Genomic DNA, 19,523 nt, shown 5'->3' with positions numbered 1-19,523 from the left:
ACGTCGTCGTCCCTTCACTTTCTAGTGCGTGGTCTGGTCAACATATTTCAGCCACGTTATTGTGACTCCTCGTCTGCAAATAAACATAAAATTTCCTCCCGACAAAAGTGAGTCTTTCGGAGACGACGGAAATATGTATGGTCAGTCTAGGGGCGCCAGGTCCACTCCTTGTGGCCTTAATGTGTTCTTATGTAGAGTTATTGTCCATGTGGCTGCGGGAAAGGAAGGCAGCTATCAGGAGAAAGTGCCAAGTCATTACGACTATGAAGCCCTTGGAAGGGATCAGTATAAGGATTTGGGATAGGACGGGGGAGGAAAGGAATGGTACCCAACCACTTGGAGGGTCGGGGATTGACTGTTAAAGATTAAGCCACCCAAAAGGTGGCACGGGCATGAATAGCCCGTAAGTGGTGGCCCTTTTGAGTCATTACCAGTATCAAGAGCGGATACTGGAGATCTGTGGAGGTGCGACTGCACCCTGCGTGACGGGAGATGTCTCCCGTGGGTCGGGGATTGAACGAAGACCTGCATGAAGCGAGACGGTCGCTCTACCGTTCATCCCAAGTGATGCATACCTGAGGGAACTAGGTGTACTGGTAGAGGAGGGGGGGGGACACGACCTACAGAGTAGAAGGGGGGACACCGAAATGCCACAAATGGCTTTTAGTTATAAATAAATACAATATACAGAGTTGAGTCATGAAAGTTTGGCGTCAGATAATGTGTTGAAAGATAACAGCTTCAGTCTGGAAAGTTACACCTTGACCCAATAAGTTAGGTCCTGTGGTCAACATTAATGACCAAGTCAAATACTTTGACTTACTATGCTAATACTTGTGCTTGATCACATGCGTCAGCATCCTTTGAGGGTCCCAACGAAGAGCAGCTGCGTTGTCATTGTCCGATGGCTAGATAGGCCGAGGCTATTTCAGTGGGTCAAGCTTAGCTCCAGATAAATACTCGAGGAAGTCTATGGACAGACACATTCAGATTCAAGAACATTCAAACTCTGTATCCTCCATCAGAGAGCTATTTTGTAGCCTCCCACGGGAGTCTTGGAGTAATATTAGGAAGGCCAGATCCGACTTTCACGCCATTCTCTCCTGTGCCAGAGCATTGACAAATCCTAAAATACGTTGAGCGGGTAAACGGCAGGAGGAAGGCACTTTAACCTGACAGTCCACAGAAGGCACGGCCCAAGGCATCTGCGGCACCTTTGCTCACAGACCTGCATCCTCTCACTTCTGCCAGAGACCAGCTCCGACGACCACACCGGCGTCACTGTGTATTCACGGGTCGTAAATCACGTCGTGCAGGTGTAAGGCACAATAACTTGAACACACCTCCGAGAACAGTTAAAACGAAATTAGCGCGGCTCGACAGGCGGCTGCGGTTGGCCATTCTTGGCTGACTACGCTCGCTCCACTATACCCCAAATGCCTTCTTCCATGACGATGTTAAAGATGGTGGACTAGGAACTGTGGGGTTCAGTCTCAAAGCCCAATATGTGCCTCTGTAACTCTCTTCACTACCGCCCACAGGAGCATAATATGGGGTGCATAATAAACTAAAACTACCTAATCAACTCCATGTAACTTACCTTATCTCCTAAACAATAATAATAATAATATTTATTCATAAGATACAATGGGTTTGAAAGATTACATAAGATCGGTATTTTTACATTCTTGAAAAGTCGCTAACATGCATAACCCACAGACGCTCCATTAAGGCAGCGTCTGCGATGCTCTTGGACGTCGGTTCGAATCCTCGTCACGGCCCTTGTGGATTTTTTTTAACATGCATAACGTTTCGGGCAGGTCATGTCAAATATCAACCTATATCTTGCTATTATCAAACATTATTGATTAATGGTTAACTTGTAAAGCTGATGATATCTGCCATGTATAAACTTAAAGAAAATTGTATTCCATCTGCTTATTTACTTAAAATTACCAACTGCCTTTTTTTTCTTATCAGTTTTTTTCCTTTTGATCTCAATCAGTTTTAAGTCTTAGCTTTTAAGTGTAGTTTTATACATCACTAGTGGCTTTAGGCATAGTATATACTAACTCTATATATACAAAATCCATCATTCTGCTTGTAACTCATTTTATATGTATATATTTTTTCCTAAATAAAATTGTCATTGTCAAGAGGCGACTCGACCCGATGGTGGAGTGGGAGAATCCTGTAGGTGTGACAGCGGCTCTACTACCAGCAGCCCGGGCCCGAATGTGTCGATGGGTAGAGACAATAGAGCAAGGGGGGGGGGCAAGAGAGCAAGGGGGGGCCAAGAGAACAAGGGGGGGGGGAAAGAGAGCAAGGGGGGGGGGCCAAGAGAGCAAGGGGAGACAACAGAGCAAAGGGGAACAATAGAGCAAAGGGGAGACAATAGAGCAAAAGGGGGGACTCAAGAGAACACATGGGAGAAGAGGGCCAAGGGAAGGGCGTGGGAGGAGGTATTCTGGGGAATGTTACGGGAGAATTTCCCTAGGGTTTTCCCCCAGGTGTACCGCTGATAGAGCGGCTGGGCGGCAGGTCTGGTCGGGGGCGTGTATTGCTCTCATGGAGGGAAGACTCTCTCTCCTGGTGCCTGAGGCACCAGGAGCCTCAGGACACCTTGCTCTTGTTATAGATTCAGCTACTCGGAACAAGTTCCAAGTAGCACGGGCTATGGTGAGCCCGTGGTGGACTTATCTGGCACAGGAGAGGTGCCCCGACACCTTGCTCTTGTTTCTTGCGTTAAGTAACACCTCTCCAGCATGTGAGCCCATGTGGCAAGACATGGGGCCGGATTCACGAAGCAGTTACGAAAGTGCTTACGAACACGTACATCTTTCCTCAATGTTTGACGGCTTTGGTTACATCTATTAAGCAGTTTACAAGCATGAAAACTTGCCAATCAACTGTTGTTATTGTTATAAACATCATCCTGTTGTTTCCAAGCTCCTTAACTGTTTAATAATTGTAAACAAAACCGCCAAAGATTGAGGAAAAGATGTACAGGTTCGTAAGTGTTTGCGTAACTTCTTCGTGAATCTGACCCATGGAATGTGGGCCATTTATGGTTCACACGTTGTGGACCGCGGCTCTCAGTGTGTCCACTGTTAGGCTTCATCCAACATTTACGTAACTATGTACGAAGCCTCTACATCTTCCCGTAATCATGGAGACCTTGTTTACATTTATTAGCCAGTTTGTAAGCTTTAGAAACTTGACCACCAAAGGTTATAGTTGTTATAAACAACCTCGGGTAATAAGCACACGGAATAGCCTACACCCGCCGAAGATTTTAGACTTAAGATATTACTTCTGTGCAATATTCAGTTGGAAAAAGTCCCCAGGAATAATGGTGGAGACTTTGGCAAGCCTCTGGCTTCCTGTCCCCGTGGAAATTGAGTACCCAAATGAGCCACAGAGACATTACAAACACCTTTTTCAGTGTCGGAGTAGTTAACAGATGGAATACATTAGGCAGCGATGTGATGGAGGCTGACTCCATACACAGTTTCAAGTGTAGATATGATAGAGCCCAATAGGCTCAGGAATCTGTACACCAGATGATTGACGGTTGAGAGTCGGGACTAAAGAGCCAGAGCTCAACCCCCACAAGCACAACTAGGTGAGTACTGACGGAGCCTCGCCGGTTAATTCCTGTACCTGTAGGAAGTGTGACGTCATACACCATTCTCATCATGTATATTACATTTTTTATCTTATTTTCGTTCAGATATCACATCAGGTATGCCGGAAAGCTATGCGTGCTAGTGGCTTTACAAAAATGTTAATTCAAATTATTTTCTACATTCTCTGTTCACTCCCAATGTAACTTCTTGTATATAAATAAATAAATAAATAAATAAAATAAGTATGGTTACTTGACAACCGGGTAAAAGATCAACCCGTCTTCTCCAGTTGTCACAACGGACAGAAAATGATGTACCAAAGTGTCCGAATCTCCCCTAACCTAGAGCCACAGGACCCACGCACAACGTCAACGTTGGGAGCTGCTATGATTTATAGTATATCATATTTTGGCCGTTGTGGATTTTGATATACAAAATACGATGTACTTTCTGAGAGGACGGGTTGAATATACCAACCCGTCCTCTCTAAGAGTACATCGCATTTTGACACATAAATCCCCTAGAGCCAAAAATGTATGTAGTAAAAAATCATAGTGGCTCGCAAAATTGGCGTGATGTCCCGTTTTCTATTCGCAGGTCCTCGGTTAGGTGGCGTCGTTAAGTTCGGGCAATTTAATTAATACATCAGTTTAGTGACGTTGTGAACGCTGGAGAATATAGTGGTGGAAGATTGGTCACGCGTGTACCCTTGCCACTGATGTTAGACTAGCGGCAAATATAAAACAATGTCAAATGCTGGTAACTCATGAGTCCCGGGTTCGATTCCCGCCCGGGCAGGACAAAGACGTTTGAACAACGCTTTCTTAAACGTCATGCCTGTTTTTACCTAGTAGGAAATGGGTACTTAGGAATCAGGTGACATTGTGTACAGAAGCTGGACAAGCCTAGCAGAGACTTCCTGTCCTAGTAGGACAATGAGTTAACAGGAGCTTACGCAACTGTCTTTACTGAAGTGGGTTTTCTTTTGAAGATAAAACAAACAAGCCTTGCGTACTACGCCGGTTGTATGTACTATTTTCCATTGATCATGATGCATTTTCTTTCTAATTATACTTTCTTATACGGAAAGATGAAACGAAGTAGCGAAGGCTTGGGATAATTATCGTACATAGATAACAGACTCAATAATCTCTGGTATTTACGGTTAGGAAACGCTTGAGATAACTGATAATTGTTATTGTCCCAGTGTGAATGGGTGACAGGACGATTTTTTTATTACAAAATTACAATAAAACACATGACATATACAAATAATAAAACATATGCCAGAAATCAACATTATAAACATAAAGCACACGAAAAAAACATACATAACCGCAATGATGTGTACGACACGATTTGTCCGCACCTATTTTCCCAACTACACCAAGTCAACACATGAAATCTAGAAAACCTCATACGTAACTATTACAGTAGGACAACACTAACTACCCCTGGCAAACTAATGAATACAATATGTGCATCAGGGACCTGACAGGCCACTTGATATTATTTTTGATGACATCAAAGCCTTGGAAATCAAACAGAATTTTTTTAAACGTGATTTTGACAATGTCACTTTTAAATATTTTCTAACACTCAGGAAACGCATGACAATCTTGAAATTTATGAGAAAACGGACACTGAGCCTTCAGATGCAATTTTTCAGCATTATTGACTCAACTGCTGATCAATTGTCATCAAGACTTAGTAAATTTACGACACTTTAAGAAACTGCAAAACTCATATGGTATGTAGAGTAATATTAAACAAGCTCCATTTGGAAATGTTGGCGATTTAAGAGCTGAAATAGAAAATATTAAGAGATCGGTTAGTGAGTAGATTAACGCAGAAATGAGCAGAAGATGAAGTTTTGAAACTCTGGAATTCCATTCCTGAATCTGCAATGTTAAATGGGATTCTTGTATTGTGATTTGTGGATTTGTACTCACTGAATCTGTGCGCCTCTTGAGGGACTTGAAGTAGAGGAGGGTAGAAATAGCCTAAGCTACTCTATCCCTTTGAGGGATATATATATATATATATATTTTTTTTCTACCATCCCTTTTTTATGTTGAACATTTTATTAAACAAGGTTATACAGTTACAAATATGATTGTTTACAAAAAATTAACATTAAGAGGACATAAGAGGAAGTTTGTTTCTTAGAGGCTGTAGATGATGGGTGGGAATCAGGTGAAAGGAAACGTGCCCACCCGTTTCTGTCCTGCCTGGGGTGTAGACCGAGAGCGTAGACCACTATGCTGACAGCCAGGTCCCCATGTATTACCTAGCTTTGATGATTGATTGATTGATTGATGAAGACTAAGCCACCCAGGAGGTGACACGGGCATGTATGTGGTAAGGTTTGATGACTTATTTTTTGATGTTATAGATTCAGCTTCTGGAAACAAAAAGTTCCAAGTACCACGGGCTATGGTGAGCCCCTTGATGACTTAGTTAATGTGATCATATATTCTCCCGCACGCCACACCACCACTTCACGCCTCACTTGGCGGGAACACTCACATTGTGAGAGTGTGTGAGGACAATCTCACACTCCCTAAAGGCACTGAATGCCGCTATTTAACTACTAAACCCCCCCCCCCCCACGCCCTAAAACAGCTGGGAGTTGCACCACCACCTCGCCGAGGCGGCTGGCTGGCGTGCAATGACGAAATGGAGGACTGTTGAACGTGGCTTCGGAAGAACCGCTAGCCAAGGGATAGCAGACAGACTAAGTGCATTCTATTTAATTAAGATAAAAGTCGTAGTTCCGTTGAACCGCAGAGCCATATCTTGTCTGATTTTAAATATGTCACTATATTTGAAGCATTTGTGTGGGTTTCTTTGGGAGGTTCCGCGAGAGGGAAACATACTCACAGGTGAGTCAAGGTAACATGAGCAAGGTGAACACCCGGGTGAGTCACATATGACATGAATGACCTTCACGGCGAGGAAGAACAGTAACAGAGGCTGACTATTACTGTTCTTCCCACTTATGGTGGGAGGGGGACCTGGAGCTGGGGCTCAACCTCCCCCAGACAGCCAGCGGCTCACCGTGATACAAAGTACAGCCCCCCCCCCCCAACACAGTCCAGGAATATGTTGACGTACAATATGAACACATCTCTATACCTTTGTGGTATGATTACCGTGTATTAGTTCTCATTCTCTCCTCATTGTCTTATTTGTGTAATATACATTGTGCCAGCATCTGTCTTGGCGCTATATTAGTAACCTCACCTTGTTTTACTTGTTCGAACGTTGTACCAACGTCGTAGTTTCAGTGTGTGTTTGGCGGGAAAGCTTTTGATTTGATTTGACAGGTCTTCCTAGGCGGGGGAACCGGGAGCTGGGGCTCAACACCCCCAAACACAGGTAATTGTAGAAGCACTCACGCTCCAGTGACCCCCCCCCCCCCCCTTGCCTCCGTTACATCACCCCCCCCCCCCCTCCTCCCACAATAGCGAGAGAGCGGTGAAATAGGAAAACTTTGACGGGTCTAGGTTGGGGGGGAGGAGGGTGGGGGGAAGGAGGATCTGACAGTCATGCGACCGTCACTGTGGAGATTCCAACTGCATTAATAAGATCCAAATGTAATTCTGTATTCACAGTCGCCTGTCCTCCAAGGTTGTACAGAGTGAGGCGGCTTTATGGGGTCACGTGTTTAATGTTATCTGAGACATGCTGGGGTTAGATTTTCAAGGCGAGAGGCGTCCTGGGGGTCTGATGTTCAATACCAGAAGCATCCTGGGGTCATGGAAAGAGGGGTCCTGGCGGTCAGACGGTCAACGCTAGGGCGCTTTAAGCAATAAGAACATAAGAACAAAGGTAACTGCAGAAGGCCTATTGGCCCATGCGAGGCAGCTCCTATTTATAACCACCCAATCCCACTCATATACATGTCCAACCCATGCTTGAAACAATTGAGGGACCCCACCTCGATTGTTTCAAGCATGGGTTGGACAAGTATATGAGTGGGATTGGGTGGTTATAAATAGGAGCTGCCTCGCATGGGCCAATAGGCCTTCTGCAGTTACCTTTGTTCTTATGTTCTTAATAAAGAAGGTGGCATACACTCCTTCAAGGCAAGGTACACAAGTCATAACTTTCCACGCCAGACCTCTGTACGGTCACACCATGATGAGGCAGTGTGTGAGGGAGGGAGTGTGAGGGGAGAGTATGAGAACAAGTGAGAGTGAGAGCTTGACAGTGGACTCACCTAGTTGTGCTTGCGGGGGTTAAGCTCTTTGGTCCCGCCTCTCAACTGTACAGATTCCGGTGTACAATGTACAGGTTCCTGAGCCTACTGGGCTCTTTATCATATCTACATTTGAAACTGTGTATGGAGTCAGCCTCCACTACATCACTGCCTAATGCATTCCACCTGTTAACTACTCTGACACTGAAAAAGTTCTTTCTAATGTCTCCTTGGTTTATTTGGGTATTAGGTTTCCACCTGTGTCCCCTTGTTCGCGTCCCACCCAGGCTAAACAGTTGATCTTTATCTACTCTGTCAATTCCTCTGAGAATTTTATAGGTAGTGATCATATCTCCCCTAACTCTTCTGTCTTCCAGGAGGCGTGAGGTTTAGTTCGAGCAATCTTTCCTCGTAGCTCACACCTCTCAGCTCGGGGACTAGCCTGGTGGCATACCTCGGAACCTTTTCCAACTTGGTTGTGTGTTAAGGTCATAGTGTGCGGGAGAGTATGAAGAAGCGTGTGGAGAGAGAGAGCGAAAAAAAGAAGTCCTTCCACATGTGCGGAGGAGGAGTGACCTTCCACACCTCACAACTCACGCACAATGGATTAACAACTCACTCACAATAACCATTATAATGGTGTCAACGTCACAAGCTTGGCTCCCAACCCTCACATTGACGCTTGAAAGATACCAAGTAATTAGCATGTTAATTTAGTGTAAATTAAAAAAAAAAAGTAGCGATCTTGATCATGGCTAATTAAGGTTGCTTAACACGGCTAGTTAAGTGATAACAGGGCTAGATATAAGCACTAAACCAAAGCTTAAGCTTGTACTGGAGGGATACAATAAGCGGCGTCTTCCGTGGCAACTTGAGACAGAGACTTATCATACAGAAATCATTACACTAACTGCTGGACCAGACAGGTTTACACCAGTCTATATAAAGGTCATACACAGCCTCGTCCTCCTGTGCCAGGCTGAAGCCGTCTGGGTTTGCGAGAAGGTTTACAGGTGAGTGGATGGGTTTACAGGTGATGAGGACGCATCAGGTATGTGAGTGGGCCAACAGGAACGTCCTGGAAGGGGCAGCGAGATGTGGGGGGAGGAAGAAGCATTTCCTTTCGCAGGTGGCCAGCCCGCGCACTCCTACTTTCAAAACGCAACGGTTTCGCCTAACTTGAAACGTAAGAACTGTAACGGTTTTGGCCAGCGTCACTCATCCTGGGCGTGAATATAGCGCCATAGTGGTCAAGGTACTGTTTCTCAGGTGGCAGTCTAGGCGGAGCTCATTTCCTAGATTTCTCAATACAGAAAATCCGGATCTTTTTTACCGTGATGATTTCACTGAAAGATTAGTCATGTGGGAATCCGCTTATGAAATGCAGAAAGAATTCAAGTAAAGACAGTTCAAATTTCTATGCTTATTTATTGCATTTGCTTATCCACTATAGAGTTTTCGTGTTTTATTTTTATAAAGATATTTGTTTGGTGCGTGTAATATGAATTTATTTAGGAAAATCCTACGCCAGCCACTTCGTTGGAATACGACTGTTATCGTCCGCGGCAACACGGTCACACCCATATATGGGCGCAAGGCTTTTTATTGCAGGAAGAGGTCATCACTCCGAGTCTACTGCGATTTGTGTGCCTTTACTGAACTAAAACACGAGAGAGAGAGAGAGAGAGAGAGAGAGAGAGAGAGAGAGAGAGAGAGAGAGAGAGAGAGAGAGAGAGAGAGAGAGAGAGAGAGAGAGAAGGGGGGAGGAAGGGAGAGAGAGATATGGCACTAGGTATCACCCTCACCCCGGTCACAGAGGCACTACTAACATGCTTCTCCCAGTGTGGCAAGTTAACTCTCTAATTACCTTACACAATTGCTTATTATTTGACTATTCATCAGGATAATGTCATCAATGTGAGGTCATTAATATTTACCAGGAAAGAAGATATATTTTTGAGATTCAGTTCTTTCCTGCAATTGGGCAAGAGCGCCCATGTCTTTGTGGAAATCAAATATGCAATGTATAATAATTTACAAGAGACTGGAGACAATGAAATAGTGGAAAAGCTTTATTTCAAGAGAGGACACTATGGGGAACTTTGCAAGTTCTTTAATAAATTTCACTGGAAAGATTTAGTGTTAGTTAAAGAGGTAAATTAGATGTATGACAAATTTTGTAAGATACATGATTAAGGGACAATGTTAACAAGTACAGAGATGCAGAACTAGGCAGCAGGATTAGTTCAACATAAGTGAGAGACTCAGAGAACACAAGGCATACAATGAGCTTAGGAACCAAAGCCTCAACCATGCCAGCAACACAAAGACGCAGGACAACTACACGCCAGGGAGGAAGAGAGCCAGAAACACATTTCGAGAAAGGACCAGCTGAGACAAATGTAAAACAGAACCAGACCTATTCTATAACGTCATCGAGAGAAAAGGGCTGGTAAAGGATACAGTACAATTCAGAGGTTGAAAATGGGGGAACAGATTCACGGAGAATGAAAAGAAAATGTGTGAAACTAAATGAAGCGTTCCAAAGAGTTTATATAAAATGAAGTCTTTACAGAACCAGACAATAGCATGGTACATAGAGGCGTCTCCAGACGAAGTAGAACAAATTCTAAAGGAACTAAGAAGGAACAAAGCAAATGGTCCAGATAATGTCACCTTGGATGCTGAGAGAATGCGCACCTGAGCCGAGTATTCCATTTCAATTGATTTTTCAGGCATCTATAGGTACATGAATCTGAGCAGACATATGAAAAAGGCTAACATAGTTCCAATATACGAAACCGGTAGCAGAGAACACACTTTTATTTATAGACCTGTATCACTGACAAGCATTGTTGAGAAAACGTTGGAAAAAATAATCAAAACCAAATGGTAGAACACAGAAATGATATAACAGACTATGGTTCTCGAACAAGAAGATCCTGTGTAATAAATATCTTTAGTTTCTGTGATAGAGCCACAGAGATTTTATAGGAAAAATGGTTGGGTTGAGTGCATTTATCTGGACATAAAAAAAAGGCTTTTGGCAGAGTTCCACATGAGATATTGTTCTGGAAACTGGAAAATACTGAAGGAGTGACTGGGAGGCTTCCAACATGGCTGAAAATTTATCTGATAGAAAAGTGAGGGCAGTAATTAGGGGCAATGTATGAGACTGGAGGAATGTGACAAGTGGAGTACCAGTGTTCAGTTCTGTGAACACTGGACTGGACAAAATAAGTGTATGGACCACCACTTTGCAACTGAATTTAATGTGAATAAATGCCACATTACGGAATGTAGAATAGGAGAAAATAGACGACCACACAACCTACAAATTATGTGAAAAGGTTTTAAAGAATTCTGATAAAGAAAGAGATCTAAGAGTGGTTCTAAATATAAAACTGTCAGCTAAGGAGCACATAAATATAAGGAGCTTTCTAACACACACCAGCATGGGCTCAGGGATGGTAAATCGTACCTCACTGGGCTCACTACGGGTTCACCATAGCCCGTGCTACTTTTAAATTTAGTTCCAAGAAGCTGAATCTAAAACAACAACAACAACGGCGGGTAACTGTGAGGGGGGGAGACATCAGAGTGGCGAGATGTCACCAGCGGAGTCCCACGGGACTCTGTACTTGGACCCATTCTGTTTCTAATGTAAATGATCTTCCGGAGGGTATCGACTCCTTCCTCTTAATGTTTGCTGATGATGCAAAAATTATGAGAAGAATGAAGACAGAGACTACAAGACGACCTGGACAAATTGGACGAATGGTCTTAAAATGGCTATTAAAGTTCAACTCAGAAAAGTGTAAAGGAATGAAATTAGGCGAAGGGGACAGGAGGCCGAAGACATTTCACGGAGGTGAAATCTTGCAAGTCAAATAGAGAGAAAGATCTGGGGGTTGATATCACACCGAACCTGTCCCCAGAAGCCATCAAAAGAATATCATTAGCGAATTTGCTAGATTGGCCAACATAACTATCTTTAGAAACGTGTGTAAGGAATCATTCAGAACCTTGTATACCACTTATGTTAGACCAATCCTGGGCTATACAGCTCCAACCAGAAGTTCACACCTAGTTAAACATAAGTAAAAGTTAGAGAAGATTCAGAGGTATGCCACCAGACTAGTCCCAGAACTGAAAGGAAAGGAAAGCTGCGAGGAAAGGCTACGGGAGCTAAACCTCGCGTTCCTGGAAGAGAGAAGAGTAAGGGAAGACATGCTTACTACCTACAAAATTCTCAAGAGAAATTGACAGGGTAGACAAAGACAGACTGTTCAGCACGGGTGGAACACGAACAAGGGGACACAGGTGGAAACTGAGTACCCAATTGAGCCTCAGACACATTAGAAAGAATTGTGGTGGAGGCTGACTCCATACACAGTTTCAAATTTAGACACGATAGATCCCAATAGGCTCAAGAATCTGTACACCAGTTGACTGACAGTTGAGAGGCGGGACCAAAGAGCCAAAGATCAACCCCTGGTGGCACAATTAGGCGACTATAAAGAACAGTGTGCGAGGAGCCTATGCTACGCTTTCCAATTTCAGAATTGTCTTTAGATACGTGGTGAAACATAACAGAAGTTATCCATGACCTTTGTGAGTCCAAAGTTGGAATATGCAGCAGATGTATGGTGCCCATATCTTAAGAAGCACAGCAATAAACAAAAAAAGATGCAAAGACCTGCAACAAAATTGCTTCCGGAACTAAAAGACAAGAGCTACGAGGAGAGGATAAAGGCATTAAATATGCCAGAGCTAGAAGACATAAGAAAAAAGGGCAATATGATCACTACGAACAAAGTAGTGAAGGGAATCGACAAAACCGATAAAGAATTCTTGAAACCTGGAACTCTAAGAAAAGGAGGTCAAAGATTTAAGCTAACTAAACAACGCTGCCGAAAGAACATTAGAAAATTCACTTTCGCAGAGTGGTAGACGGCTGGAAGTGAGAAGGTGGCGGAGGCCAGAACCATCAGTAGTTTAAAAGCGTTATAAGACAAAGAGTACTGGGAAGACGGGACACCACGAGCGACTTTCGTAATTACAAATAAACACAGCCCCCCCCCCACACACAGGGAGAATTTCTGATGAGTGAACAGTGCTCGGGAGGTCATAGTCCTAAGGGCCTAGGTTCGATTTCCAGCAGAGGCAGAGACAAATGGGCAGAGTTCCTTTCACCCTGATGCCCCTGTTACCTAGCAGTAAATAGGTACCTGGTAGTTAGACAGCTGCCACGGGCTGCTTCCTGGGTGTGTGTGTGTGTGTATTATTTGTCTGCAGAATCGAGATATTAGCACTTGGCCTTTCTAACGAATCTATTTTTCCTATATTATATCTACTACATATGAACAAATCCACAAGGGCCGTGACGAGGGTTCGAACCTACGTCCGAGAGGATCCCAGGCGCGCCTTAATCGACTGAGCTACGTCATGGTAAAAGAATTGCACCCGGGAAATCAACTTGACCTACCACGGATCCTGCAGCCTCTCCGAGACACAAACCAGGTTTTTACACAATTCCCCCCTTGTACCCCGAGCTCTGTCAATAAGCTATTCTACCTCTTCGCTTCATTACACACACAAATCACAATAGCGTGATGCATCAAATGAACAAATCCACAAGGGAGATAGGTTCCCAGTTGCAATTCCTCTCCATATCGTAGCTTAGTGGATTAAGGCAGCGTCTGGGATCATCTCGGACGCAGGTTCGAACCCTCGTAGATGGTAGATGGTAAGATGGTAGTGGACAGGAAGCATGCTCGGCTTATCAAGCTCCCTTACGCAAGCTTCGTGAAGCAATGCTTGTATTAATAATAACATTTGGAAATTATTTCAAAATGTGGGGCAGGACCGAGTCATCCAAACCTGTGAACGAGGCCACATTATTACGTCACAATAATTCACAACCGACGCATTTCTTTATATCCACACGTGTCCTTGTAAGTCTACCTGTGTCTTAATATATTGCATGTGTACTTACAAATCTTTCCAGGTCGCCGAAGGTGTCAGTCCTGTTGACAGGTGCGAAGAAAAAATTAAGATCCTGTTCACTGACTCCCAGTTCCTGGCCGTGGGTGGGAAGGAGTTCATTCCAGTCATGGGAGCGTTTACACTGACCACTTTTCTTACGGAGGAAGGTACACTCCATGTTGCCTGGCCGACGGGCTCACGCACACTGATCCTCCACACCACCAGACCTGCTTTTATACCTCGGTGGGCGTGGCCACGCCGTAGACTCCGCCCCTCAACTGATCTGTTAAATGACTCGCCATTAACTATGGGGTGCATAATAAATGAACTAACTAAAACATTAACCATCTCTCCATGCAGCCACTCCGTAAGAAACCTCAAGGGTTCTTACCTGACCAGAAACGTGCGAACCAAAGCAACCCACTTTATATCGAGGCCGATACATAGAAAACGTTAATATTACGGTGCTTTCATTTTAATAAATGCGTCGCCTTTTTGACGAATTGGTGAATTCCGTAAAAAATGCGACGGATCACGGAGCAACAAGGGCAGGAAGGAAGGAAGGCGTAATCCACACTAATTAAGCCTTAATTACCGTGCAGGTGACAGGTAGACTTAACTGATCACCCAGACTGTTGTAGCCTTAACCTTCACATTATTAACAATTCAACTTAGCTTCAAAAACTGAATTTATTCACGTCAATTAGTCAGGTTGTACCCGATTAACCCCTTAACTATCTATTACACGTCACCCGAGAGCCAATGGGGGACAGGCAAGTCATATGGTTGGTGTGTATGGCAGACTTAACAAGCACCTTGCAATGATCAATAGTCTTATATGTCCTCCTATAGGACACTCACGAGTCCTGAATTTACCTGAATTTTACCTGAGGGCCACTAACACGAGTGGCCTCGACGAGGACAGGAAGCCGGCGGCTTATCAAAGGTTCCCCAAAATTGCCCTCATGATTTTCTTCCAAGACAAATAGTGTATAGTTCTGTGGCACAGTAGGCTACGTTCCCGGCTCACAACCAAGGAATCTGGAGCCAGTCATCGGACAGGACAAATACGGTCGGGTATGTTTCCTTCCACCTGATGCATCTGTTCACCTAGCAGTAAACAGATAGTCGGGGTTATTAAACTGTTGGGGGTTGCATCCTGGAAACCAAATAATTCGCCGCCCTCTGCTGGGGTTAACACGACACAAGTCACTTTCTGACGAACAAGGCTGTTCGCCAACGAATTTGAAAACCTAACATAATCTTGTTTAATCCAGGCTAATATGCCTAACCAAATCTTATCTAACCTAAGCTAAGCTAAGCTAACCCAGTCAAATACAGCCTATCCTAACCCATCTTAGTCTAACCTAACCTCATCTAACCTAACCTAACCCATCTTAGCCTAACCTAACCTATCCTATGTTAACCCAGCCTGGTTGATACCTGGTTGATGGGGTTCTGGGAGTTCTTCTACTCCCCCAAGCCCGGCCCGACGTCAAGAAACTGTCGTATTAAAGTGGCTCCTTATCCTAACCTACCAGAGGACCCAGAACAGAAAACGGGAGAGTGTGTGAACTTCACGAGGCCGCTACTATTTTCTGGTACGACGATTTTGCTGGGCTAAAGTGGACTATACGTCAAAATGCGACGTGCTATTAGGAGGATAACGGTCTTAGAACTGAAAACGGGCGTTTTTGATTCGTCTTGAGGTCAGGCTGCGCCTTGTGTGATGTTCCGTCAAGTCTAGCGTGACGGAACCTGTACATCCTCTCACTCTGACACGTGTACACATACACGGTGACACATGTTCCTGTTGCAACAGCCTGTTAGAACAGCCTTTTACAGCAGCCTGTTACAGCAGCCTGTTACAACAGCCTGTTACAACACCTTGTTACAACAGCCTGTTACAGCAGCCTGTTACAGCACCTTGTTACGGCACCTTGTTACAGCACCTTGTTACAGCACCTTGTTATGGCACCTTGTTACAACAGCCTGTTACAGCACCTTGTTACAGCAGCCTGTTATGGCACCTTGTTACAACAGCCTGTTACAGCACCTTGTTATGGCACCTTGTTACAACAGCCTGTTACAGCAGCCTGTTACAGCACCTTGTTACGGCACCTTGTTACAGCACCTTGTTACAGCACCTTGTTATGGCACCTTGTTACAACAGCCTGTTACAGCACCTTGTTACAGCAGCCTGTTACAGCACCTTGTTACAGCACCTTGTTACAGCAGCTTGTTACAGCACCTTGTTACAGCACCTTGTTACAACAGCCTGTTACAGCAGCTTGTTACAGCACCTTGTTACAGCAGCTTGTTACAGCACCTTGTTACAGCAGGTTATCCCAGGTCGTGGGACCAGCGGAGCTGGGAGACCGACCCTGGTTCAAGCGAACACAACCTCGTTACACCGACCAGGAAAATTACACAAATGTAGGAAAATTATAATTAATATTCATCCCGCTATAATCTTCACTATGACGAAGTTTTGTGATAGTCTGCTTCAGTGTACACACACACACACACACACACTACACACACACTATACACACACACACACACTATACACACACACACACACTACACACACACTATACACACACACTATACACACACACACACACACTACACACACACACACATACACACATAAGACACAGTACCACATAAGAAAATAGTGCACAAACTGGAGATGCAGACAGGAGTGAAAGGTACTCCACTGGATAAGGGATCAAAAGCAACAGAAGACAGAGTCAATGTGAGGGGTGAGGTCTCAGAGTGGCGAGAAGTCACCAGTGGAGTCCTTCAGGGATCAGTTCTTGGACCTATACTGTTCCTGATATATGTAAATGATCTCCCAGAGGGAATAGACTTGTTCCTCTCAATGTTTGCTGATGATGCAAAAATATGAGGAGGATTAAGACAGAGGAAGATAGTATGAGTCTACAAGATGATTAAAACAAACTGAAGGAATGGTCTAACAAATGGCTACTAAAGTTCAACTCGAGTAAATGAAAGATAATAATAATAATAATAATAATAATAATAATTTTTATTTAATAATAATAATAATAATAATAATAATAATAATTTTTATTTAGGCAAAGGTACATACATAAAGAGATTTTACAAAGTTTGTTGGCTTTATAGATAGAGCTAGTACATACAATGCCTAAAGCCACTATTACGCAAAGCGTTTCGGGCAGCAAACATGAAACAGGCAGCGTAATGAAACTAGGAGGTGGAAACATGAGGCCAGACACAGGATACGGAATAGGAGATGAAGTCCTTCTAGGAGATGAAGATATCTAGGAGTTGATATCACACCAAACTGTCTCCCGAAGCCCTACATAAAAGCAATAACATCGGCGGCGTATGCGAGGCTGGCTAACATCAGAACAGCCTTCAGGAACCTGTGTAAGGAATCTTTCAGAACCCTGAATACTACGTATGTAAGGCCAATCCTGGAGTATGCGGCCCCAGCATGGAGCCTGTACCTTGTCAAGCACAAGACGAGGCTGGAAAAAGTTTAGAGGTATGCCACTGGTTGATACCTGGTTGATGGGGTTCTGGGAGTTCTTCTACTCCCCAAGCCCGGCTCGAAGCCAGGCTCGACTTGTGAGAGTTTGGTCCACCAAGCTGTTGCTTGGAGCGGCCCGCAGTCCCACATACCCACCACAGCCCGGTTGGTCCGGAACGCCTTTTAGAAAACTATCTAGTTTTCTCTTGAAGATGTCCACGGTTGTTCCCGCAATATTTCTTATAGTCGCTGGGAGGACGTCGAACAGCCACGGACCTCTGATGTTTATACAGTGTTCTCTGATTGTGCCTATGGCACCCCTGCTCTTCACTGGTTCTATTCTGCATTTTCTTCCATATCGTTCACTCCAGTATGTTGTTATTTTACTGTGTAGATTAGGGACCTGGCCTTCCAGTATTTTCCATGTGTATATTATTTGGTATCTCTCTCGTCTCCTATCCAGTGAATACATTTGGAGGGCTTTGAGACGATCCCAATAATTTAAGTGCTTTATCTCGTCTATGCGTGCCGTGTATGTTCTCTGTATTCCCTCTATTTCAGCAATCTCCTGCTCTGAAGGGGGAAGTGAGTACTGAGCAGTACTAGAGACGGGACAGCACAAGTGACTTGAAGAGTACAACCATTGTGATGGGATCCCTGGATTTGAAAGTTCTCGTAATCCATCCTATAATTTTTCTGGCTGACGCAATATTTGCTTGGTTATGCTCCCTAAACGTTAGATCGTCGGACATCATTATTCCCAAATCCTTGACATACTGTTTACCTATTATTCCCATTGACCTCATTTTGTGTGCAATCACTCCATGATCACATTTGTCGAATGCCTTTGCAAAGTCTGTGTATACTACATCTGCATTTTGCTTTTCTTCTAGAGCTTCTGTGATTTTGTCATAGTGGTTGAGTAACTGTGACAGACAGGATCTTCCCGCTCTAAATCCATGTTGTCTTGGGTTGTGTAGCTCATTATTTTCCATAAAACTAGAAATTTGATTCCTAATCACTCTTTTAAAAACTTTTATATGTGATGTTAGTGCAACTGGCCTATAACTTTTTGCCAAGGCTTTACTTCCCCCCCCCCCTTGTGCAAAGGAGCTATATTTGCAGATTTAAGTGCTGCTGGTATCTCCCCTGTATCCAGGCTCTTTCTCCATATTACGCTGAGTGCTCGCGCTACTGGTACTTTACATTTCTTTATGAATATTGAATTCCATGAGTCAGGCCCAGGAGCTGAGTGCATGGGCATATTGTCAATTTCTCTTTCAAAGTCTTCCGAGTTCGTGTTAATATCCGTTATATTATCTGCAGCTTGAATGTCATTCATAAAGAAGCTGTCTGGGTCATCAACTTTCATGTTGTTTATTGGTGTGCTAAACATAGCCTCATACTGGCTTCTTAGAATTTCACTAATTTCTTTGTTGTCCTCTGTGTACGTACCTTCAGTTGTAATTAAAGGTCCAATACAGGTGGAGTTTTTTTATTTTGCATATGTGAAAAAATATTTTGGATTTTTCTTCATCTCTTGTATAGCTTTCTGTTCCAATTCCATTTCCTCAGCCTCGTATGATCGCTTCAACGTTTGTTCTAATTCTTCGATCTCCCTATTTAGGTTTATTTTCCTTGCTTGTGATAGTCGTGTCTGCCGAAGCATTTCCGTTATTTTTTTCCTTCTGTACAGTCGTCTGAGTTCTCTTTCTTGAGTGGTCCTCTTTCTGCCCCTCCTCACAGGCACGTGCTTCAAGCAGACCTTGTAAGCTTCAGCTGTCAGTTGAGCTATTCCCTGTGTGGGAGTTTTGTCGCTTAAGACCGTCTCCCATTGAATGGTTGCAAGGTCTACATCTATTTTTTCCCAGTCGATCCTCTTATTGTTGAAATTAAATTGATTGAATATTCCTTCTCGCTTGATGAGGTCTCTTAGACCTACTACCGTTTTTTTATACTAGTTCGCACTTCAATGAGCTTATGGTCTGAGTATGTAGTATCCGAGATTGTAATGTCTCTGATTAGTTCATGATTGTGAATAGCAAATCTAGTGTGTTTTCGTTCCTAGTTGGATCTGTGATCTGTTGATTGAGCGAGAATTTGTTACAGAATCCTCCCCCATCATCTTCACCTCCACCCCCCTGCCCCATCATCCCCCTCCCCCCCCCCTTCCGTCTCC

The 19,523-nt window shown here is 43.9% G+C and overlaps 3 protein-coding genes across 6 annotated transcripts in view; 1 reads left to right on the top strand and 2 right to left on the bottom strand.

The window, feature by feature from the left end:
* Window positions 1-13,999, bottom strand: part of LOC123772429 (Histone PARylation factor 1) — a 31,202-nt gene extending 17,203 nt beyond the window's left edge. For both annotated transcript variants that reach the window (XM_045765567.1, XM_069325990.1), the window contains exon 1: window positions 13,832-13,999. In XM_045765567.1, the coding sequence (XP_045621523.1) occupies window positions 13,832-13,999 (168 nt within the window). The remainder of the gene's footprint in view (window positions 1-13,831) is intronic.
* asun (integrator complex subunit 13 asun) overlaps window positions 1-19,523 on the top strand; it is a 476,385-nt gene that overhangs the window by 96,448 nt on the left and 360,414 nt on the right. The gene's annotated exons all lie outside the window — the stretch shown is intronic.
* The window catches only part of LOC123772428 (uncharacterized), a 126,583-nt gene continuing 121,025 nt past the window's right edge, over window positions 13,966-19,523 (bottom strand). For 2 of the 3 annotated variants that reach the window (XM_069325989.1, XM_045765564.2), the window contains exon 11: window positions 13,966-14,104. Coding sequence is in view for 1 of the 3 variants with exons in the window: in XM_045765565.2 (XP_045621521.2) it covers window positions 14,055-14,104 (50 nt within the window). In the remaining 2 variants the exon portion in view is untranslated. The remainder of the gene's footprint in view (window positions 14,105-19,523) is intronic. The other variant, XM_045765565.2, reaches the window with a different exon arrangement.

Source organism: Procambarus clarkii, chromosome 17 (genome assembly GCF_040958095.1).
Source record: "Procambarus clarkii isolate CNS0578487 chromosome 17, FALCON_Pclarkii_2.0, whole genome shotgun sequence".
Classification (NCBI taxonomy): domain Eukaryota; kingdom Metazoa; phylum Arthropoda; class Malacostraca; order Decapoda; family Cambaridae; genus Procambarus; species Procambarus clarkii.
The sequence above is the reverse complement of the archived record's forward strand: the minus strand, read 5'-3'. Positions and strand labels throughout refer to the sequence as shown.